The 26,431-nt window shown below is 40.6% G+C and overlaps 1 protein-coding gene across 2 annotated transcripts in view; it reads right to left on the reverse strand.

Moving 5' to 3' along the window:
* The window catches only part of LOC126426853 (Y-box factor homolog), a 117,778-nt gene that overhangs the window by 82,795 nt on the left and 8,552 nt on the right, over positions 1–26,431 (reverse strand). For both annotated transcript variants that reach the window (XM_050088875.1, XM_050088874.1), the window contains exon 2: positions 5,428–5,491. In XM_050088875.1, coding sequence (XP_049944832.1) covers positions 5,428–5,491 — 64 coding nt within the window. The remainder of the gene's footprint in view (positions 1–5,427; positions 5,492–26,431) is intronic.

Raw genomic sequence — 26,431 nt, forward strand, 5'->3', positions numbered from 1 at the left:
CCCCGCACACACACACACACACAAATTTCAATGAAAGCTACACGTCACGTCGACCGAATTTTCGAGAATTTGAGTTGAAAAGGCAACCACCCAGCAATATGACTCCGTAAAATTTGTGTCTTTGTGGTATGTCAAGTTCAGAACTGAAATATCAATATACCACGGCAGTTCGAGGGAACTCAAATTCTAGAGAAAATAGCCTTTATCCGGAGAAACTTTGTGAGCATTCATTTCCTAAAGCGATATTTTCACGACAAACAGCGTTGCTCACTCGGCAGTGTTGGTTAATGATAACCAACGGATCGTTGGTACGAAATTCGATTTGGACTTTCCATTTTATTTTTTCGTTGAGAACCAATACATGCACCATTTAAATATAAAATTTTATCAAATGTTTAACACATCGAATCATTTATGAAAATGGACGTCTTTTCTAATTACATAATATCACGCGCAAAATTGTATGTTTTATTGCAAAGATAGCATCTCAATTGGTCGATTTCCATTTATTGGTAGAACTCTAGGGAAGCTTAATACACGTAAGACGACCGCGTCTAGAACACTAGTGTGACCCGCTCTTTAATACTGTTAAGTATTTGGGATTAAATGAGGACGTCTAAGCAATTCACATGCGTCCTGCCACATTTGTTACCAGTAGGTTCGTTTAGCACGCCAAGTATTACGGAGACGCTTCGTAAATCGAATGTGAATCACTGGAAGGAAGTAGTTCTTTACGCGAGGCATTGTTCAAGTTTGAGGCTGACTGCAGAACAACGCTACTACCGTTAAGACATTTCTCTAAGCACCACGAGAGAAATTAGGGATCGTACGGAGGTAGACATTTTTCCCTTTACGAGTGGAACAGGAAAGGAAATTACTAGTAGTGGCACAAAGTACCGTCCGCTATACACTATGTGGTAGCTTGTGTATTGCATGTAGATACAACTAACTTTAGGATTTCAAACAAAGCCGTTCGTAGTGCACCAAGCCTGTAACTACTAAGTAGCTGGTTTATTTCTCTCTATACATACCTCTTTATAAGTTTTATTAACAAATGTTTAATCAATTTTTAAAAACTACTAGACAGCTGCGAACACGAAAGTTCTTTTGTACGCTGCTGTTTTACTAAGAACTCGCCAACTGGAGGCAGCAGACTGCTATCTTCTTCTGACCCTTGAACTTTAACAGGCCAGTTAAGGGGCCCTACAGCTTAACGTGGAGTCCGAATCACGGCAAGAATCTACTTTTTCACATAAAACGCTCTCCAAGACGATACACGTGAAATGTAACGTAAAACTAAGATCTGGGCCCGAACTCAAGACTTTTGCATCCGTGGTGTGGCACTATCACGTTCCTCGGCGCTTTCTAGATTTACTCGTCACACGGAACCGATCGTAAACTGAAATTTCGACCAAAAATTCGAAAATATAGTTTGATGCAATTACAATTAAGTATAAACCGTAGGACACTATGCGTTTTTGAGTGATTATTAATCAATAGAAGGTTTCATTTTTTTGGAAAATATTTTATAATAATTGTTGAAGCTTTCGTTGCCACTTGCTGACACTGATTGCTAGCCTCTGTCTGTCTCTAGATCTTTGGCCTAAGTTTAAAGATTTTTCTCACGTTTCACCAATCCAAGCGACTGGAACTGTCAGTGTTTCACCCTGCACTGCTGGTGGCTGCCTGTATGTCAATTAACAATTCAATTGGGTAATATAGGGTTCGAATTAACGTGAACAAGTTGCATATAGCGCTGATACGTCACTAGACTCAAGATAATGGCGATTGTGACAATCTAAATAATTCACGGCGTACTGAAATTTCTTTTTCCGAGTGTTAGATAATGTTATCTTACTGCTTCAGAAAACTGATTTTCAGAGCTCTGACCTGTAATGTATGAAGTGCCAATCCGCAAGGTGCCGTTGTCAGCTCTGGCAACAGCCACTCGCAAACAATGCACCGTTCTCCACTATACGGACGCTATTCCCGGTTTATGAAACTATGCGCGCAGTTCACAGCTATTCCATTGGTTGCCGACGGATTTCGTAAGGACAATCCAAGCAAACATCACAATCTACTACGTTCCATTGGCCTTGTTCTGATATTTTTGTCTTAGTTACTGGACGACAGCACAGTAAACAAAAGATACAGGGCGATCCATATAAACCTTAACTACTTGAATGCGTCAATTCACAGGACGTGAGAAAGCGAGTACAGTTCATCGAAGTTTGTGAGGGCATCTCCCAATTTATTTCCCAAACTGGAAATGTATCCCATTATTGCTTTGAGAACGTACTTCAGTGGAACACACTGTACGTCTACAATGATCATAAAAACTGCATATTGCCAACAATATAAAACGCCAATGTTGCTGGCAAAATAACAGCCACGCGTACTTTAGCCACATGTACGGCAACATTGTCGGCCAATGTCTGCAATATTTGTGGCACACTACGATTGAAATTACTTTGTGATTGACGTTCCAGTGGACGGAGGTAGGGGCAAAGAGAGAACCAATCGCGGCTTTTTCTCTGGCTCCACGTGCTCCTTGTGTTGCCTTTGCTATGAGGAGCTGCAGCGCTTATCACGTGACACGTCCCGCGGGGTTTGGGAGAGGCCAGAAGGTAGACCGCTCGGCCGGGAGGGGTTGGGACGCGAAGGAGCGCCGAACACGCTGTGACTTTTTGCATGTTTTGCTGCTACAAAAATATTTTCATGCAAATATGGCACGCTAAACTATATCTACGGCTGAAGTTTGAAGTATGATAGACGTCTCGCTTTCTGCACAGAAATGTTAATATGAACAATGTCAGAGTCTCCATCTTTATCAAGCGATCACTAATTGGTTAAAATCTGACTCCTTTACATCTCAGTTTCACATCGTAGCTGGCCTTTAATAGTAATATTTATGATGTTTTTAAATTAAGAAAACTACTGAACACTTTATACTTTATGTTCAGTGGGCTCTATGCCATTCAACGAGTTGCGTTCACCATTTGCCATTTTCTCTGCTTATTTAGATTTGCTACTTTCGACACGTGTATTATTGCTATTACTCGCTTATAACGTGCCATTATGGTATCTGAACTCATCACCGTTGCCGTAACACCAGCTGCCAACACGACGTTCCCACTACCTACGAAGACAGCCAACATTGGGTAAGAAGAATAATTGTTCGTTTTACGATGTGTGCGCGCAAGCGCGCGCAGCTATCGATCGCACGATCAGTTGGCACCTTGTGTACAAGTCGGCAACTTACTCGCAGCCACTGCTGTCAACCACAAAGTACATTCGCGTTCCACAAAGGAAAAAGGGAAATTGTGTTTCGTGGGTATGTTTACTTTTCAGTCCGGTAACTTAAGAAAACTCACGAAACGATACTGATAACATGTCTCTTCTAGAACGCTGAAACGTGATTTTGAATACACTGAATAAAAATTCGAGAATTGGTTGAGACTAATACGAACATATACCAACTAGAACCAGATCGGCGATGACGAATTCTGGCTGTTTGTGATTCACGCGAAGTTTGACGCACTTCTTAATTACACTTATCAATATACCTCTTCGTTTAAGACTGTTGCATAGCGTTGTTGGAAGGACTTAAATAAAATTTATTTCAGCCTCCTGTAATTAAGTCTTCTTTCTGTCGGCCTCTCTTGGCTAGCTCTTGTTTTCTTCAACTCCAATGTCAATAGGTATCGAGGCCTGAGGATGCCTTAGTTTCCAACCTAAGCACTGTGGTTGGGAAACCACAGTGCTATTTCCTTCCTCAGGACATGATTCCTAGCGACGAAATATGAGCACACGGTCGAAGTTATTGACATATGCTGTAGTACTAGGAACTCTCTGTACGGAATTTGGACAGTTCTACAGAAATTCACAAAGGAAGCACTATCACTCGGGAAAAACTTATCTTGTAAAAATATTTGTCTCCATCCAAAAACAATGATGGCAATTCTGAATACCTACCCACGAGTTCTACAGGAAACTTTAAACTTCTTTTTTTTTTTTTTTTTACAGGTAACAGTTCATGAGAATTGCAATAATGAGGGATATTGTTGTAACCGAAATACACAATAAAAATCACCCTAGTCCTGATGATGGTTGCACACAGCACCCCAACATATTTACTGAAGAATGGTCTATTAAACCCTTCCTGTGAGAACTATGCTCAGGTAGCACGATGTCCCAACTGCCAACTGGTTAGCAATTTGTGGAAGACTGTAGCGTTGAATTTTCCATGTTAGCCACTGAAAGCATAATTGCAGAGGTAGGGTTGCCAACATTTTAAATGATCACTGTACAGTACATTTAATTTGCCATGCAAGGTGTTCTAGAATCTCAAGGACTATGGAAATGGCTGTGGGAAGAGTTCTTTAAGCTCTGCTACTGCAGGCAGCTAGAACATTTTCATGTTTTTAACATGTTCATGACCACATGTCAGCTCCAGATTATTTACTAAACAGAACAATATCACTGAATTCTGTTAAATCTATGATGAGGTGCCTGAAGTTTATTCACACTCGTTTGAATAGAAAGGTTATTCTCGTTGACTGTGCTCTTGTGCAGTTGTCACTCTGGTATAACTTTCGAATCTTAACTCCACAATGTCTTCCCAGCTTAAACAATTTAAAAAGTGGTTGATATTAGCTCTGTGAACTCTTCAGTATTGCTATACATTTTCTGCAAATTTAACTCTAAACGTATAGCATATCTTTCAAGAATTTAAAAAATTAATGTATCTCTACAGTAGTGCAAACTTCTTACTACTCTTCAAAGGCAGTAGACAATGTAACAAGTGTCAATTCCCACTTTGTCTTGCTGCATTAGTGACCTACAGCCTGTGTATTATCTTGTTTAACTGGTAATTACATGAGGAAATGGTTTGTCTGAAAGTGAGTCCTAATCGAAGACACCTTCAGGACTGGTAAAGAAGTACTGAACAATTTTCACATTTACACCTATAACTAATAAAATTAGCCCACAATTCAAGTTAGTCATTAAGGATTTGAACCATGTCAGTTTCAAAAGTAAACAAAAACTTGTTCGAGGCACGCCCTTTATTCTTTGAAGTTTAGGACTTGCTAGGTGGGCCACTTTGATAATATTTTTCCACACAAGCGACATACACCCCCTCCCCATTTTCGCAGTTGTACTTTCACCAATGTCAGTTTTTGCTGCCAGCAGTGGTATGCACCTGGGCACCACACACTGCCCAGCACTCGAGGGGAAACACTTTTCACTTCGGCCTTAAAATCCACCCCGCTTACTCGAGTCCAAACCTAGTACAATTATTCAAAACAAATTGCCATTAACTATTGTGAATAAAACTCATCAATGTTTCCTTTAATCGTGCCAAGACGAGAAGAAACATTACAGAAGTCAATCTAAGAAAGTGTCACAGAATAAATGTCGACCTACCTGTTGATAAATCCATAGCCACTCTTTACATTGAACCACTTCACAGTCCCGGTAACTTTGGTTGCTGAAAAGAAAGAAAATTCAAAATTTTACTTTAAATTCATACGAAGTTGCTGTGCAAATGCTTGGCAAAAATAACCGCACATAAATCTTAAGAGGGCAGACTGGATCCATCGGTGGGATACTGAGGAAACACTATCGCCTCAATCGAGGAATAACAAGAGAAAGAACGTACACAATGTGTGCTACGATTGGTCACAGGTTTGTATGTATGCCTAGAGAGTAAAAATTGCTGATAAAGACTGAACAGACAGACATTAAGATGGGCACCAACTACTGTCACTGCCAATTTACAAAGTCTTCAAGGAAAAGCATTAAGTTACAAGTATACAAATACTAATAACTAACAGTCAATTCTTTAAAGAATAACTCTCGTATTAAATATAAAAAGGGAAATGGAGCCCCATGCTTCTTGACAGAGCATAGGGGAAAAATGCAAGAGACCCGCATCGTCATACTAGGGAAGGTCCTAATGGAGGTGGTTTGGTGTTGCCTTCCTCCGACCGTAATGGTAACCGATGATGATGAGGTCAACACCCAGTCGTCTCGGGGCAGGTGATAATCCCCGACTCCACCGGGAACTTAACTTGCGACCCCGCGCTCAGGAAGCGAGAACACCGCCGCACGACCACGAGCTAAATAACTGGGCAGTTTACACTCTGGATTAAGAAAGTTACGACATCTCCCGAACTGTGGCTCTGTGATAAAATTTTGAGGTCAATTCTAGTGTCCGATTCCACTCTTCAACTTTGAGCAATGACATCATACCTAAGAGATGTTACAGAGGCAACCTTTGAAAGCAACTCATCGTTCATAAATAAACGAATGTAGCATACGATAAAATTACAAACACAGTTCACACAATTAATTACTTAGCCACAAATTATACTGCCAAGAACGAAATTTAATGAAAATCACAGAACCTTCAAATCCAGTACAGTATAGCGCATGGTGGTCACTTAATACCAATTGTTTTATCTAACAGGACTAGTACCCAAGAACTAATATTGACAGTAACTGGAAATGAACTACATAGGTTAATTCTAGTTACCAATTCCAACCATCCCACAGTCATTTTGATCGTTTCAGCAACAAGTGTGTGCAATAAAATGTTACAGGATTTCTACATATTCTTTATTACTATGAAAAAGAGAAAAATTTGGAAGCTGTAACCGCAATACTTATTAGTTTTTTTGTAGTAGTTCCGTGATCAGTGAGAAATCTAGAAATTCTACAAAAAGCACAGATTTACTGCAAAAATATCCAAAATTATGAACCATCGAAGTTTTAATCAGAACTAGAATTGACCTATATAAATGGCCAATTCTAGTTACCAATTACAATTCTTATTTTACACCAAAGTAGTTTTAGAGAGCAGTTACAAATGTAGAAATGTTATTACATTTCAATGCATACAACTGCAAAAATAATTTATATATGAATCATGGAGCAGTTTTAATCTGTAGACATTCTTTTGTCATGTACTGGCTTTTCTTTTAAATTTTGTGTTTCTCTCCACGTTTTATGCTACTGTTTCCTATTTGTCATTCACTTAATTTTCCCATTTTTCTGATACATTTCAGTTTCTCCCCATCCAAAACCCCCCACTTTCCTGCACTTCTTCCATTAGGTTCAATAATTAATATAAGATAATGCTAATCTGTAACAGTGTAACTTCACCATGCACTTTACAGTAGTGCAATTTGAGGGTTCTCTCTGCTTTTCCAGTCGCATAAATTACGACAATACTCTTAATAGACATGAAAGTTTTTAATTCTTGTTCTCTATTATTTTAGTTACCTTCAGTTCGTTTCGATATAATTCATGACTAAAGAACTGCATGAATGTGATTGTAATTTTGTCATATGCTATATTTGTTTGTTTTGATTATGATCTGTTTCTTTCATAGATTGGTTATACATAGCGTCTTTGCCTTAGGTACGATGTCATTGCTCAAAGCCAACGAACTGAATCAAACACTAGAAGTTATATAAATTTTGCATATACATTCACTGGTGTAAGTATATGGTCTGCAAAAAGTGTCACAGGATAGAGTTCGTAGTAAAGAAATAAAACGTCATAGTTATACTCCATGAGCAGAGAAAGTAATCTAAGTTATCTTATTTTGTTGGGGTGTCAGTGAGAAATTATGTGTAAGTAGGTAAATACTCTCACTGCCAAATACAGGAGGGGTAGTCTGGGTAATTTGTGCACCAGGTGTTACGCTGGTCACTAAATGTTCGCACAGTTTCCAACTTCAATACATAACTTGTGTTAAACTTAACATACGATTATGTATCTGAAGAATTTGATGGCAGCATTCTAAATTTTATAAATCTGGTCAATAAATGAACTAAAAAATTTTTATTGGCCCAAGAAACAGTCAGGAAGGCAACCTGCATTGGGCTGTGTACAATGAATCAGGTTAGTCGTTTACCATTAATATAGGTGTGGATACTAACAACACATGGGTACAACTATAGAAGATATGGTAAAGACAAGATTAGAATAGCAGTGCACACGAAGGCATTTAAGAAGTGAAATCCTCCCGCACTCCATGCTCTAATCAGGAAGAAATACTAGTATGAGGTACATAATGGGAAATGCCTACTGTGGTTTGCAGACTGGGTGTTGAAGGGTGGTTTGATATGTTTCGTGAATTTCCATGAAAGATGGGAACATTTTTGTTGCACCTTCATGGTTGGCAAGCTTTATTATTCCATGGATAGTAGAAAGAATTTCAACCATGTACAGTGTAAATGTTCACTGTTTACAGCTGCTTAGATTGATCAATGTAGCAGCTGCAACTGAAAATGGAGAAAACAGTTTCATTCCATTACTGAACATTTTCATTTGAAGGATTTGACTGCCACACAAATCTAAACTGAAGTTCACGCAGACTCTACACACTCATTTAAGACAATTTACTTTTGGATTTAGGAGTAAATGTGTCCTTACACGCACCAAAGGAGAAACATGCTCTGGTCTTCGAACTGGGGTCGCCATAAAGAATACCATTCACAAAATCCATGATATGGTAATAAAAGACCCTCTAACAATGTGTGAAATTGCAGAGATTATAGGCGTCTCAAGAGTGCATAATATCTTGTATGGAGCACTGGCTATGAGGGAGGGTGCCTGGATTGCTCACAGTGAGCCAACCATGGCTGGACCATACTATGCATTATTGGATCACGTCAAACTCGCATTGGCTGCAAAAAAGACTAGTGCTGACATGCAGAAAATTTCTTTTTCTAGGATAATGCATCACATCCCACACCAGCGATAAAAATGGCAAATGTGCATGACATGTGCTTTAAACTGGAGGTTCTGTCAAACTGTTCCTCTGGCACCACATTTCCTCAACCTACTGTTCCGTAACACCAGCACAAATTTTGCGAGAACTAGGTAATTCCTTCGAAAGGTTATGTATCTGAAATCTTTAGTCTCCTGACAATGCTCCCTAAGCTTGGTTACATTTACGAGAACTTTCGAAAGTAAAATCTATTATCCATTTTATAATCTCTGATCCCTGACTGAGGTCATTCGCCTTACATCATATGATCGATGTTTTGTACCGTGCCACATCGCGGAAATTTCAATTTTCTTTAGCCTATGAATACATTTTAGTTAAAAAGGGGGCTACATGCTCGATAATATTTATGGGAAGGCGTTCTTTGTCCGGCATTTTTTGGCGAGTCTCAACTTTGAGGAGTTGGCAAAAATCAGACCGCACTTAGAAAATTTTCCTTTGCACAGTTTACGGATACAAACTTGTTCTATTTGCAGGCACATTTTCTTTATTTTTGATTAGTCGTTTTATCGCCAGATACAGCCATTAAGTTTACCGTTGTGGCTACTGTGGCAGAGAAAGTAAGGGAGAAAGTTTGAACTTTTGTTGGTTACATCGTGTGCCATTACTAATGATAATTCCCACGTTTGTCTGTGAAGTGTGTATAAAACTGCGTCGTATGCGAGGCTGCCACAGAGCACTGCCGTCATTCCCGTTCTAGCCTCTGTTGTAATGCGCGATAAGGCCAACTCACCAGCCAAGAATGCCAACTTTGTACCCTCATTCCATTATAGGAACGCCGCATTCAGTTGTTGCGAGTCGACGACAACTGTATTGTCAACAGCGCGTGACATATACAAGAAGCTCAAAAATTAAAATGAATAAAGAATTAAATGAAAATAAAAAATTTTGCCGGACAAAATGACGTATAAAGTGCAATCTTCCTTAATAGCTTTTTCCGCTGGCTGAGGTCTGTGTCGCTATCGCAGTCGACTCCAAATGTGTACGACTGATTTAATGCCTCTACACCTTTTGTGGCACACTAGAATGCAGCGAGGCAACTGTAAACATTTTTCTTCAAACTCTTTCTCCTTTGCTACCTTGTTCTTGACGAATGCCCAAATGAGCTCAATGGCGTTGAATTTGCAGTGCGTCACGGGCAACTCCACCGAGCGCAACACACATTGCGGGGAGTATATTCTTGTGTCGAAGTGCGGCTACGCGTGTTCCCCGAGTCCAGCTTTACAAATTTCTCACGTGTGACAGATGGAAGTTCTGCATTGTTGCTTCCCATCTATTCAGTAACAATCTTTTCTGCATTTCATAGACAAATTTCGTGATGGATTTATCACCGTCTGATAAAGACATGAATCAGAAACGACCGCAGATCTGTTTGGTAATTTTTTCAAAAACGCTCCCAAACCACTCTTCGTTGTGTGGGGGCATTCATCTCAAAATGGTAATCTGCACCTACAGCTTTGATTGGATGTACTGACCAAATCTTCACTCACAGACCGACGTTATTGTGACTACTACTTCCCCATGTGCGAGCTTTTTTAGGGGTGCGTGCGGCACTAGCTTCATTTTTATAGGTGTGGGAAGGCGGAGCAGCTGACTAGTAAATTCCGCGAACGGCCTAATCTGTCCCTCCCCCCCCCTTCCCAAATGCGAACGGCCTAATCTGTCCCCCCCCCCCCCTTCCCAACTCTCATCCCATCGAGCTGCACCGCATCCACATGGACCAACGACTATCTAGATCTAGCACTTTTCAACCGCGGTGGTGGAGGAATGGAATCCCCGTCCACCAGAACACTACCAATCTTGTTGCCAGCACGGGAGCACATTGCGCGGCATGCATTGTAGTCTGCAGTGTTCAAACATCCTATTAACCCTTAGCTTTTCAGGTCATTTTCTGTACAGACTGTCCCACCGTCTCAGTGACCGCTATATTTAAATAACCATAAAAATTGCATTCAGCAATTTTTGTGGAACAGTTCAGGTATTACGTAAAAGGTTGCATTAAAACGGGCAAAAAACTCTTTCATATAAATTTTAAACAACAATGCTGCGTAAACTAAAACCTTGCACTCCAAGTTTTACTTTTTACTATATTTTTATTGTTTATTATTCCATGTAATACTCTCTCGCAAAACACCGAAAAAATGAAAATAAAACTAGAACTTTTTAATTCTTTAGTTTCCTTCGCTTATGGTTTCTTTGAACTACCGGAAAATTTTTGTACAGATTTCAAGTCACATTGGCTTTTTGCAACAACGGCAGATGTCTTTTTGGGGCACAAATGAAGCCTGTGCTCTTGGGTCTGTTACAAGCAAAACACGGTGAAGAATGCACGAAGTTCACAGCGGGTGTGATATTAGTTTATCTGTGGTGTCACCAACGGGTTTAAGAGGTTCAACAATTACAGCTGTTCACCTGAGTATTGTCTGTAAGAATTTCGAAGGGCAAACGCTTTCACCCCACATGTGTCAACATGCGGAAAAATGCCACTATGTTTCGACCTTATGTATTTCTAGCAGAACCTTCAGTTGAAGATTCAGTCTCCACACTGTCTTCGTCCCTGATCACTTATTCCATTCGAGGAATTCATAGGTGCCAAAACAAACTAGTCTTCACTTTCGCCCTGTTCCTATACTGTATTATGGTCACTGAATTTCGTTATCACTATCTGATCCACTACCATTTCCCAAACTATCTTCAAACCGTTTTAAAACCATACCCTCAAAGGCAGCATCCGTGAAGGTACGTTTACACTGGGATACATGTATCGCGACATGTATGAGCGACATGTCAATTTGACATGTCGCGATACATCACCTCATACAAAAATTCACGGAACTTGTATGCGGACCCTCGAGCTCATACATGTCGTGTATACATTTTGTATACATTTTGGCCATATACGCGACATGTATGAGCGACATTTGAAGAACTCGCGCATGCGCAGTACTATCATTTCCTGACGTCGCCTGCCGCTTATTTTGATGATTAGCGCATGCGTAGTACCAGGCTCTTTGGCGGCTGTTTGAGTTTTGGAGGTGCCGACTATCGTTTCGACGTTAATGTACCTGCATAGAACATCAAAAAGTGCCATATGCAACATTATTCTTCGTTGTTTGCGAGGCCATTGTGCAGGTTTGGAAAGTGAAGGTAAAAGTTTTATATATATCAGAGTATGTAATACATTCTATAATTTTTTCATGCATCTGGCACGTATTCAATTTTTTGCTATTATTCCGGCGGCCTCGTGTGATAATGTTGACAACGGATGCCGACAATCGTGTGTGAGACGTTGGCATTAGCAATCGCGCGACAATGCAAATGTTTTGTAATGAAATCTTCGTTTCAAGAGGAATCCCCAGTGGCCAAAAAACGGAGTGTTACTGCCAACTGATCCTCTGGTGGAATCGCTTCCCGAAAGTTTGTGTTGGTTTTGGACACAAGAGGAGCCACAAGTGATGACAAACCGCGGAAATCCTCCATACTCATCCTAACATAATTTCTAAAATATGCGCCATCCTTTAGCGTTAATTCGCGAGAAACTGCCACTATCTACGCTTCCTCCGCCTTTTCTTCCTATCATCTTCCAAAAGAGCAAGTGTATCAGCACATAAAAATGTGAAATCTTCCAAATCGTCGTCGAAAGCTATCGCACAGTGATACATATCAACCAGTGTAAACGCACGCTCATACACGTATAAGGTTGATACTTGTCAACTCATACAAGTCGCGACACATGTCGCAAAGTCGCATATACATGTATCTCATACATGTGCCGATACAAATCGCAGTGTAAACGCATCTTAACATCGACAGTAAACGTAGACCTGCCAACTGAATCCATAACAAAATCCTTGGCGCTGCCTCAGAGACTGCTAGCACGAAAGAAGCATTAATAGTACAGGTCCACGTCGTATTCAAATGACCACAGAAAGGAAACCATGGCAGCCTAGGGAAAGAACTACACAGCGCTGAAATTTTATACACACCCCACAATTATGGCTTAGCAATAGAGTAACAAATTCTGGTTTGTGGCGCGGCACCAGGGACGTTGACGGTTAGAAACAATGTTCAGCATTTTTTCATAGCCAGGCGACAAACTTTGCGAGTTTAATTATTGCCTTTGAATGAAAGTCATTTGTGATCTCACTTTGTATTTGAATTACCTTCTGTACTGTACTAGTTCCGCGTACGGTTAGATTACTTGGCGGTGACATTCGTACATGAGTTCTGAACGCCAGTGTTTATATCGCGCGAACGTATTCGAATCACAGTAAGAATTTTTACAACACCGCTTACTGTTCAGTCTTGTCCACGTCAGCGCACTACCAGCCACAGCCCAGCCGCCTACACAACGCAGCTTGTATTCTTGTACAAGGAGACAGTGCGTAGTCTTATTGGTGATTAACATAACGTGTTAGTGTTTGACGAAACCACGTGAACACGGAGGCTCACCTACGCTGTGACAAGCTCTGATTTTGATACCGATACTTAAAATACAGTACACGAATTCCAAGCTTTCTCCGGTACCATTAGCGGAACACTGGGCCACAAAGTACAAATCGACCACTATCAAATTCTGTTAAGGCAGTTCTTGCCATCTTTTATGGAAGCGAAAGCTGGGATAGCAGAAAGAAGAAAAAATTCAAACAACGGACATTAAAAGTTTGAGGACGATGGACTGCACAAGGAGACTGATTAGAATCGGACATATCAGAGCCAACATTTTGAACGACAAAAGATCCTGAAGTATCGCGAAAATAGTAGACTACATTCTAGAAGGCAGCCAGGGCATAGAAATGCTACTGAGATCATGAACCAGAAGCCGGAGTGCCTCTGTGAAACGGAAATAACTTTAGTTCGGACCAATCTTCTCATCATTGAAAGGAAGATTGCGAAACACGAGGAGTCGAGGGAAGAAGAGTGCGTTATTGCGGAAACTAGCTCTTGCAAAACAGTATAGTCCTGTTTTTTCTGTTTAGTGACATGTTCTCGTGCAGTGTTTCTTTTTGTCAGTTACACCCTCGCCAATATGCTTTCATTCTAGCACCACGACGATTAAGACTAGGTAGTTATCGATACGAGCAAGATGGAAATATTTTGGAACACAGGAATAAAAACTGCAATCAAAATCATTTACAGCTGAAGGTAAAGGAATTAAAACACTATTATTCAATCAATCGTTTCATTAACATTTTAAATGAACGATCGAACAGTATTTTTAACTAATACGTAGTGATGGGAATAAGCTACAGAGAACCGACTACAACAACCGACTGAATCTATTAATTCGGTTGCATTATTCTTTGAGTGAAACTAGTACATGGAAGCAACAAATGGAAGCCTACGCAGTCCGGAATACTCATTTCAGACCGGAAAGTTTCTATAGTTGTGTCATTGTTAAATGATTGTTGACTGCACTCTTATCGCCCGCCGACACTTGCCGTTCTGGTATTTGCTCTATAATGAGTACTGGCAATTAGCTTTCAGTTCAGTTTCAAAATGGCGAAACGCTCAGAGGCTTGGGAAGGGAAGATATAAATAAATGAAAAGCGATTCACAAGCTCAATTCAATGCTATATACAATATCTGCAAGCACTAGTCATTATAAAACTGTATTAAAGAATTTCGAAAAACTAACGTATGATCATTCTAGCAAAAACATATTTCCAATAAGTGGCAACATATGCTCGTAAGTCAAGTGAATCCTCAAACAAATCCCGATCATATTTAATGCCAGAAGTACGAACAATTCGTGAAACAATTCACGTAACTTATGTAACCGTAAGCTATCAATGAAAGTCTGCTGTGCCATATTAAGTGAAACCATTCAAACCTCTACAATTAAGTTTGTTCGTGTAACTGACGTGGCCGGAGAGAGTAATTTCATTGTGCCATTTTGTACGACAGAAGAAATCAGCAGAACGAATAAGTTAATTACGTCAATTTTCCTTAAGTACTGTGAAACTTACTGCCCAAGCGCCACTTCTTACGTAGGACATGTTTTAAAACTAATCTTTTGTTGTACGGGTCGGGCCTGGAGGTTGTGTGTCTCAAGAGGTGAAATCAAATCAAAGAAGCGGCATCGAATCGCGGAAAGTTATATCTGTCCCTCTTGAGCCTAGCCTCACCTCTGTATGTAGAGGTGCGCCTGAAAGCACGTGTGGTTTGGGTTACTGACCAACACCCAAGTCGTCAACTGCCGTCTGATTCAAAACTTACACCAGGCTATTCAGTCATACGGAATTTTATTCCACGAGGAACAGGACTGAAGGAAGTTTACAAAAGCGATACTGAATGGTTGAATTAGTGATCATTACAATATTTTTCGGGAGACGGTACCCACGAGAAATACGAGAGGGTAAAAAAAAAAAAAAAAAAAAAAAAACACAACCCAAACAATGCCGAGAGCAGGGTTTGTGTAGTACGCATTTCTGCCGCTAGGCGTCTATTGCGCAACTCACTGCCAGTTCAGTGCTGTGTGTTGCCGACATAGCCTACTCAATCTGCAATGATTGTTTTTGCTAGCGCTGTTTTGTTCTTCATAATGGCAAGTTTAAGTGAACAACGAAATTTTTTTCGTACTCGGTAAAAATGCTGCTGAAACTGTCCATGTTGAAAACATGCTTGAAAATCTACTGTACGAGTAGTTTGCTCAATTTAAAAATCGCGACACGTCGATTAATGAAACCTCGTTCTGGACGTCCATCAACGCCCCGAATCGACGAAAATACTGAAATATTCCACTGTGCGCTCAGAAACCGTCGACAGACTTCAACTGTTAAGGTATTATGGATTATGTTTGAGCTCAGTTCAGCTAATTAACAGACGATTTGGGAATGAAAAGGGTTGCTGCCATGTTCTTTTCTCGGGTTCTGACCGACAGCTATTTTTTGTTCGAAAGTTTTTGGCTAAAAATGGCACGGTTCCACTGCTCACGCACCTTACTCGCGTGACCTGGCTCCGTGTGACATTTCCAGGCATGAGAAACAACATGACAGGACACACTTGTCAACACTGAAGTAAAAAACCAGGGAGGAGCTGTCAGCCATTTCTAAAGATAACTTCAAAAATGTATCTTAACAGAGGAAGCATTGGTGGGACAAATTTAATAGTAGTAAGAGTATTTTGAAGGCGATAAAATTGTTTTGTAAACAATTTGAAAATATATAGTTTTTAATAAATAATACCCTTTTTGGGTACTCTGTCACTTCGCGGGCATTCGGCTCCGTGCAGAAATCTCGGGAACTCAGTATGTAGTTGAATAAGGTACCTACCGAAGGTTTTAACTTAATCGTATTGTACGCATTTAAACGCGCAGTCAAGAATTATTGACCTCTTCTGAAATAGTTATTGGCTCTGGGCCGGAGATGGCTGCTGGCACCATGAAGAGCGGCAGCATCACGTGCTGTGACGTACGCGTTCACGGCCTGTCTCGTGGGCCTCGTCGGGAGTGCATCCGCGATGCTGCCAACTCTGGGACAGATACTCCGGCTGAGAATCTTTCAGTCATTTTCTAGGTGAGTCGCTTGCAAGATGTTTTAAAGGCACTTTACACTGTCGCGCGAGTGCGTCAAAAAGTGGCTGTTGGAAAAATAAGTCATAGATACAATACCCCTCTAAAATGTGGCACATCTTTGATTATCGTTAAATAATTTGAAAAAGAATTACTGAAGTCATTTTATGTATAATGAAAATAAATTTATAGCGTTAATTTATGTGAAGTGTCATGTTCTCTAAGAATAAACATACAGTATGGAGCCAGCGCTTCTGGTTTGTTTCTTGTTTTACTATTCATACTATTATATGAGAATCAGTCTTCCATTATCATTGCGGTATGGAGTCCGATCTGCAGGTCTGTACGACTGTTGCTTTTGTTCCGAGTTAAGTGTAAGTGTAAATTATGACAAACACTAAGGATTCGGCAAGCCTTTACATAAAAAAATGTGCAAATGGCCCTGAGCTCTATGGGAAAACTCTTGAGGTCATCAGTCCTCTAGAACTTAGAACTACTTAAACCTAACTAACCTAAGGACATCACACATCCATGCCCGAGGCAGGATTCGAACCTGCGACCGTAGCGGTCTCGCGGTTCCAGACTGTAGCGCCTTTACATAAATTCGTACCCTTTACTATAATGGAGTGTGTGAAGTTAAATGTGGCCACTATAGCAGTACTAGCGGAAGCTAGTGTGGTATGTTGATTTTCACTTATGGACCGTGTGACAGCGCCTTTATTTTCTGCAAGGCATCATTGCGTAGACAGTTTCTTACATATTACGCTCCTGTTGCATTTTTGGTCTTGTTCTTCTTCCTATGAGCGCCAATTTGCTGTTTTTTATGCATTCCACAGCACTATGCACTGAACGCTTTTAATGCAATGTTTTGGTTTCTGTTGCCGACAACAGAAACCAAAACATTGCATTAAAAGCGTTCAGTGCATAGTGCTGTGGAATGCATAAAAAACAGCAAATTGGCGCTCATAGGAAGAAGAACAAGACCAAAAATGCAACAGGAGTGTAATATGTAAGAAACTGTCTACGCAACCTGCCACTGATGATGCCTTGCAGAAAATAAAGGCGAAACGCGTATGGCACTAAAATTGTTATATTCAGTTGCTGTCAGACGGTCCACAAGTGAAAATCATCAACATACCGTAGTATTATGCGCAACTGAGGACAGGACCAAAAAAATTGAAGAAGCTAGTGTGGTTTTGCGTACTGATAAATTATTTCTAGTATTAATAGTCATTACTTTTATCCTCCGTTTAATAGAATCTGTACGGAATTATAGGTCCGAAGTTTTTTGGGTTACGCAGTGTAGGTCATTTATTCTATAAATATATTAAATCAAACAAGCTGAAGCTACTCACTAACTTTGGTTTGGGCAGAAATTAGTCTTTTTTCTGAAGAGAAATTTATCCTGCTATAGGTGAAAGGCGAATTATTACGGGCTGTCCTTTCCCATAATTCAAGGAAGTGCAGACAGGTTGTTTAACACAGTTGCGACGAATTTATAGCCGACACTATTGAGATATTAATACAACCGAGAAAAATCATTTAACCTTTTTTTCAAATAAAATATTAGAGGTCAGTTATAGAGGGTATAAAAAGCAAGCGCAGAATCAGCGAATTCACAGTGCTTACTAAGTATTTGGTTGATTACAATGAACGGAATCCGAAAGTCAGGCCACAAAAAACAGCTTACAACTGTTTGCTCAGAGGGCGCAGACGTGAAATGAGGGTTGTCGAGGTGGAGACCACCTCGGTTGAGCAGGTTGACCAATTTTATTTCTACAGCTTCCTTCACCACTGAATACCAGTAGGATGAGGGTGTGGCCAGCATTGTGCTGACAGCATATCGTGGCAGCTGGCCACAACCGTAAACGAACGAGAACTTAAGACTGCCAGAGGGGGAGAAGCTGTGCGTCGGGATAAGCCCAGCCTCCCTCTCGACGGGCTGGCATCCTACGTCCGCGTTCTGTGCGTCCACGAAGGCACAACTGACTAACGGTCATAGGACTTATTCGAATCCCTTTATACACCAGGATTAGTCTTCACCCTTTTCAAAGTAAGGAAAAAATTCTCAACAAAAATTACATTGGAGTATACAAAGCATTCGGTAGTGTTGTTTGCTGCGGCTGGCAGTATTACTTCAGGCCCGACTGCAACATATCTTACACAACCACAATTCACGACACGCCCCACTTAAAACTGCAACGATGTAGTGTCCGTGTAATATTTAATTTTGCCATAGAGTTGTCACTGGAAATGCGATGTTCAGATTTGACTGTAATAGGCGCGTGTTAATATACTGGCCACAGCCGCATCCTGGTGACATTCAGTGGTCAAGGAGGCTGCAGAAATTAGCAAACAACTTGCTCAACCGAGAAGATTACACCTAGAAAAACCAGGGAAACCTCTGCGCACTAGAAGTAAATATTGTCTTCACTGCCTTGCATGACAACTATGCCATTCATAACCTGTGCTTGACAGCGTAATACACTTCCTGCTGCGAAAATTGTGTGACAGCTGCAGGGACACTAGCTTTCGAGGTGGCGAGAAAGCTCTTACATGCGACGTACCTATGTTTTTAATTTTTCTATTTACAGTTTTTTGGGGTTCCATGCATTATCAAGAGAACGAGAAAGAAACTTAAAAACAACCGAATCCCACTGAACGAAATCTTACGAATGTGTATAATTGCAGCTTACTCCACTGAAAGCAAGAGAATATAAACGTCTTTCATGCATGATACATACGCATACGCTTCTGTTTTTTGATAAGCTGGATTTTTCCAGCTTTACGAGTCACGTTCTTCCGCTTCAGTACTTTCAAACAGGCTAATATTTTGGTAAATGTAATTACTTTCGCTTTAAAAGGAAATGTGTTCGATTCTTGCCGTTTGTGGCTCGGATGTAACCGGATTTTTTCTTCTGTTGGGAAATTTTTTTAACGCTTTTGACATTTTGTCTTCACGTGTATGGTTTCCCCTTCAGTTACGGTCATGGTGGCTACAATGATTTCGGTGGAAGTGTAACGAACAAAATTTCGCAATGTTGCGTAGATATACAACGTCTTTCTACAAAAGATCACGTCTTTTAGTGTTTACTATAGAGTTTTTGTTCGTAAAGGGAAACAACGTTTCAATAAACATAAGAACGTTGCAAGAGACTCGTAATGAACAGTCCTGTAAAGTATACATTTTAATTTCGGGGTACAGAATAATCGTTATGTATTGATAAGTATTTTTACGTAAGTTTTACCCTAATGTTTATTAATCACATTTTCCCAGCGGATCGCATGCCCCAACATTCCTCGGGAATGCATCCAGGATATTACTAACTCTGGTAACGATATTTCGGTTGACAACCTGCCAGCCATTGTCAAGGGGAGATGCTTGAATTATTTTAAAGCACTTTACATTGTGGAGTAAACACGCATGCATTAAAGATAACTTGGTAGGGAACAATCATCAGCGGTAGATAAAAATTAAGCCCCTAAGCTTGTAGTTTTTGTTGCCCATTGCGATAACAGCGCTCTAAGCGACCAGCAAGGTACGCTTCTGAATAAGATATTGGACGAGTGCGAATAGTATCTTTCATGTTGATTTTGAAACAGTTTTTATAGTATCGAGCGTATGTAACGCCATAAAAATCCATAACACATATGTCACAGCGTTTCTTTAGCTTCCCAAGGACCAGTATGGTTTGGGAAATATACACTACTGGCCATTAAAATTGCTACACCACGAAGATGGCGAGCTACAGACGCGAAATTTAACAGACAGGAAGACGATGCTGTTATGTGCAAATGATTAGCTTTTCAGAGCATTCGCAAAAGGTTGGCGCCGGTGGCGACACCTACAACGATTTCTCATACGCAAACAGCAGTTGACCGGCGATGCTTGGTGAAACGTTGTGATGCATCGTGTAAGGAGGAGAAATGCGTACCATCACGTTTCCGACTTTGATAAAGGTCGGATTGTAGCCTATTGCGATTGCGGTTTATCGTATCGCAACATTGCTCGCGTTAGTCGAGATCCAATGACTGTTAGCAGAACATGGATAATGCACGATCGCATGTTGCAGGTCCTGTACGGGCCTTTCTGGATACAGAAAATGTTCGACTGCTGCCCTGGCCAGCAGGTTCTCCACATCTCTCACCAACTGAGAACGTCTGGCCAATGGTTGCCGAGCAACTGGCTCGTCACGATACGCCAGTCACTACTCTTTGTATCGTGTTGAAGCTGCATGGGCAGCTGTACCTGTACAAGCCATCCAAGCTCTGACTCAATGCCCAGGCGTATCAAGGCCGTTATTACGGCCAGAGGTGGCTGTTCTGAGTACTGATTTCTCAGGATCTACGCACCCAAATTGCGTGAAAATGTAATCACATGTCAAGTACTAGTATAATATACTTGTCCAATGAATACCCGTTTATCATCTGCATTTCTTCTTGATGTAGCAATTTTGTAGTGCAGAAGATCTGTACATGTAAATGTATTTTCGACCTTAATAACTTGAACTAAGGGTTTTTCGTTTCATCGATTAGTCTACACTGTAGTTCACGTTTATTCTTTACGATTTTCCGCTTTACAACGACGAAACTACCAGATCGTCGTCCGCACATTTCAACGACCAATGCTTATTAACTGAAGTAAGGCAGTCCGCACACTGAACGACTTTTACGAACGCCACGGGCAGTCGACCTGAATCGGCAACTGGTTGCCAACGCAGTTTCGTAAACCGTGAAACTCAAATAGAAACACCGCAGTTGCCGAGTGCGGGCGTATAGGGGGAGAGTACTGTTTGTTGCACCCGGTATGTCGAGTAGTTTCAAACTCTTAAAAATCATGTGCTCTGTTATTGCACAGAAATGAAAAAGGTAAGAAAATTCTAGACTTATCCGTGCATCCACAGGAAATTTGTTGCTTACTTGTAGCAGCCAAGAGTCGCAGACATAAAGATTCGAAATTCGTAGCTTCCTATAGAACAATTTTACAGTGTAACGACGATGTGGTATATTCGATTTCTTCCGCCGTAACAGTGTAAATTTTATTTTCGAAACACTACGGTCTTTAGATTTATACACAAGGAAATATGGTTTGTGTTACTTAATGTGAGGCTTTCCAGTCGATTCCGATTTTCGTTTCACACAAATTTAACTTACAGAGCGACAATGGCGCTGCTATTCAAAAGAATACTCCACGTCTGGATTCTTTTGTACCTTTGTTCCTATGATATACAGGTAATTTTATTTAAAAAAAAAAATTCACTGAGGTGACGAACATCCCGCATACTTTTTCCTCTGCGTAGCGCGGAAACTACGTGGCGTAGACTCCAGTCGTTTGAAATATTGAGCCATGCTGCCTCTACAGCCGTGACGGGGCAGGATTTTGTGCACGAAATGAACTCTCCATTATGTCCCATCAATGTTCGATGGCAGTCATGTCGGCGCTGTGTGTCCGAAATTATTCGTTCGACTTGCTCATAATGTTCTTCAAACCATTCGCTAACAAGTGTGGCTGGTGACATGACGCATTTCCATCCATAAATATTCCATCGTTTGAAAACTATGTCCATGAATGGCTACAAATGGTCTGAAGTTTGCGAACATAACCAGGGCTCAGGCCATTCCATGTAAATCCAGTCCACACCACTATGGAACCACAGCCAGCTTCCACAGTGCCTTGTTCACAACTTTAGTCTACGTCTTTGTGTCACACTATCCCTACCATCAGCTTTTACCAATTGAAATCGGGACTGATCTGACCAAGCCACTGTTTTCCAGTAGTCGAGGATCCAACTGATCACGAGCCCTGGAGAGGCGTTTCAGGTGATATCTCGCTGTTACCAAAGGCACTCACATGGGTTGTCTGAAGCCATTAACCCTTAACTACTATGGTCATTCACAGGAACACAGTTACTATGGAGGGGTCTCTCAGACAGCATTTTTCTGTTTTATATATCAGACCAGAACTTTGCTGAATATATATAGTTTCTCGACTTCCAGTCATTCATTACACTTCTTAGAGGCGACTTTTGTAGAAATTTGATTTTTTTTAAACACTGCGGTATTTTAAACACTTCGACAATTAAAACAAAGCGAAATCTGGAGTATATTTTTATTTTATGAGTTGCGAAAATAACAGCAGTTAGGTCTCTACTCACACATAGATTTTCATCAGAGGGATTATGTTACAAATTGGCAATATAACTAGGTGGAAAAATCCGACATGACTTAGGTAAATTGTATGCGAAGTCAGCTTTCTGATTACGACTCACTTTGCAATGTAGAGCGAATATTTCAGTCCGTAAGTCTATGAATGGAGCAACTTTGCCACCATTTTACTTCTAAAATTACAAGTAAAAACTAAATACTTGTTCTCATGAATCATACTTTAGTCAATTTCCACCTGCGAACACTTCACGCAGATCTTCCTGGAACACTCCAAACAAATCGGAACACCGCGCTGTTGACACGGATATCTTGTTTTCCTCTTCAGACAAGGAGGGCAAAAGGTGCACGTTTTTCGAATTATTCTTTCGGTGTCTGAGGCTCATCTTGCAAGTGAAGACATCTGTCTCACAGAAGGCCCAGCTTTCTCCGGCATGGAGAAACAGTAGCATGCAATAAAAACGCGGCACGCAAACACTGTGGTACGTCTGTGAGACCTCTCAAGGCTAATAATTACGAAACAAAGAGCAGCAACAATGCAAGAATGCTGGCACGTGTAGCTTGACAGCCAATAGGAAGGTACACGGAAGAGTCCATTTGGCTTTGCAGGGGTGTGAGAAATATCTCTACACAAATTAGTAGCGGTCTGAGAGATGGTCGATAGTAGCTAAGGGTTAACGCCAAATTTTGCCGCACTTTGCTGACGGGTATGTTCGTCGTGCGTCCCACACTGATTTCTGCGGTTTTTCACGCAGCGTTGCCTGCCTGGCAGCAATGATAACTCTGGCAAACGCCTATGCTCCGAAGCGAGCGCTGTTGGCCGAGTAGGATGTAATGCATTAAATTTGATATCGACACAGCGGATCTCGTAATACAGGATTTCCTTAATGATTTCCGAAATGAAATGTCCCAAGGGCCTAGCTCCATCTACCATTCCGCGGTCGAAGTCTTCATTCCCGCCGTGTGGCCACACTCATGGGAAACCGTTCCACGAGAATCACCTGAGCACAAATAACAGCTCCGGCAATGCGTACGCGATACTACCGCTTATGTGTATGCCGCTATCCAATGACATCAGTATACAGTACATGCCCGTCAAGTGAATTTTTCCCCGTTCACAGGGTTTTGTCAAATCCCTCCTACAAGGGCGTGCATAAAGCTAGCTATACCCGGCGAACTTCGTTCCGCCTCAAAATCTATTTGTTATAGTTGACCCGGAAAAGGTTTTGCCAGATAAATTATCTCTAGTCTATAAGAATAATGTATACGTGAAACAGTGTATACGTTTAACACAATAGCCATTGTTGGCAGGAGATCGTGACAATAATAATGGCCGAAAACTGTGTAGGGAGTGAGAAAAGGCTTTGGGGGAAGTCCGGCAGTATCGACCACTATTAGTTCTGGCGTTTCTACGGTAGATCGCGTGGATTGCAGCCGATACACAGCTCGTCCATGAGCATACAAACATAGCGGCAATTTCGTGTCGAAACTTGTTCGCCAGCATTCTGAATAATGCCAAGCGCACACGCGTCGATTTTTATCGTACGTAAAAATATTGTACGATTAAATTCTTTTAGAGGAACAAAAGTGAGCATAGGAACTTCTTTGTTCCACTAAAAGAATTTGATCGTACGACTATTTCCGCACGATAAAAAAATCTGTGTGTGCGCTAGACCTAAATATCGGTTCGGCGAATGACGCGTGCTACCTAGTTAAACTTCTCGGGCTTCTTTAATTACCTATCTATCGAATAGGTAAAGATTATCACCGGTAGACACCTGGCGGGGATAACTGATCAACTGATAATTGATCAGTTATCGACAGGGGTTGAAAATTATTACTAAAATCGCTATTAAAAATAGGGGTTGGTGGTAGAAGGGTGAAAATTTAGGGTTGTGTGTATTTTAATGCCACATCATAAAAAAATAAAAAGTTCTGTCCAAAAAAGTAAGAAAATGTTTGGGGTGGACCACTCTTATCACTTAGGGGTACGAAAAATAGATTACGACCGATTCTCAGACCTACCGAATAGACATGTAAAATTTAATCAGAATCGATCGTGCCGTTTGGGAGAAGTAAGGCAGCAAACACTGACACGAGAATTATATATAAAGGAAGAATGGGGCTGTTCTTCGACTTCCTATTGTAACGTTCCCTGGCAAACTCACGTTATTAAAGAACAAGAGTTTATTTGTACCATATACGCCGCTCTGGGCAAGTTATATATATCGTAATTATTGAACAAAAATATTACTGAATGTGGTGTAAAAGACATTTGTTATTCTCCTTATATTTTTTGTTGTAATATTTCTCTGTATTTAGGATAGGAATTTTTCTGTATTTATTATGTGTTTGTAAAATGTGTCAGTATTTGCGATAGCAGAGATAGAAGAGAATAATATCGTCAATTTGCAAAGAAATGTTAATAGTCAGCAATACTATTTAAGCACAATGCATAATGTATTCTTTGGTCTTCTCTGTTCAGAAGTCATTGCGGTAGGACACTGTGAAAGTTTTTTACGAATGTGTAGACTTCTTTTGTCTCTGTCAGGACTTAGCCGCCATTAGACGATGCGTTACGAATTAATGTGAGTTGTACTACTATTTGATCTAAATATATTAGGGTTCATCAAATGTGTGAATTATTTATGTAAATTAGCTTGCCCACGTCATCTATAAAATTTCTTTAAGAATTTTTCAGCATTTTTTAGCGGTGTTGCTGGGCTGTGCCGCGACCAACAATAGCAGAGGCGGCACATTTAAAAAATTATCAAACCCGTAAATCGGGAACAGATGCATAAAAATCAATAGTGAATTAAATTGTTCTTTTTCAGTGATCCTGTGGCTGATAAAATTTGAATTATACGGTTGTGCATTCGTAGGCGGATAGCTAATGTTAGTCAACATTGAAATTTAAACAGTTTGGTTCTTTCAAAATATCTTAAATGTATAATGAAATAGGTTCGATCAGTGATAAATATCGGCTTGGCAATAATTAAAACATTTTCTGCTAATAGAGGTAATCTTGTGTTCTATGGCTAGTGCCGGGATAAAATTCAGTAAAAATATTTAACAAAAAACCCACTGCATCTGGAAAGTGTATGCCAAGGCCGAAAGATTTAAAGGACTCAATTCTCAACCTAATATTCTTAACTAGTTCATATGAGTTCACGTAAATATTTTTTCTTTAAATGTACGTAATTCTTAAGAAAGTAAAAATTTTTATTACCACACGAAAATAAGAGCGTGGTTCTACAACAAAGTTCGCACGAAAGAAAATTAACTTAAAAGCAAAAGATAAAATTTATTATTCTTCTTTAACGAAATTGCGACGATTTCGTTAAACTATGCAAATGCATTGTCCACCACCTGCTAGTTCATTTTCAATTGAAACCAATACGCATACAGCGCTGTGTTTGAAGACACTGCGCAACTCCGATCGCTTGATAACACGGACGCAGAGTCCCTGGCAACTGGTTGGTAATGCGTTGCGAGCGATTTATTGGCGATACTGCAGTCTCGTTTTCTGCAGAAAACGAAGTGATTTCGCAAGCAATCTGCTACAGACTCGCACCGGGCGATGGGTTTCATTTGATTCGCTACGGCTGCGGAGAGCCGTATAATACGGAGAAAAAAAAGTGTGACTGGACTGAGGATTTACTTTTAGTTGGGACGCAATATAATATAAACTGGTATAGGCACGCGTATTTAAATACAGATAGATGTAAACAGGCAGCATACGGCAATGCAGTCGGCAACGCCCATATTAGACAGTGTCTGGCGCAGTTGTTGCTACAATGGGAGGTTATCAAGATTTGAGTTTGAACGTGATGTTTTACTCTTGAGCACACGAGCGATGGGTCACAGCATCTCGGAAGTAGCGATTGAGTGGGGATTTTTCCTTGCGGCCATTTACCGCGAATATAAGGAATTAGATAAAAATCTCCGACCCTTCA

The sequence above is a fragment of the Schistocerca serialis genome, chromosome 11 (assembly GCF_023864345.2).
Source record: "Schistocerca serialis cubense isolate TAMUIC-IGC-003099 chromosome 11, iqSchSeri2.2, whole genome shotgun sequence".
NCBI lineage: Eukaryota > Metazoa > Arthropoda > Insecta > Orthoptera > Acrididae > Schistocerca > Schistocerca serialis.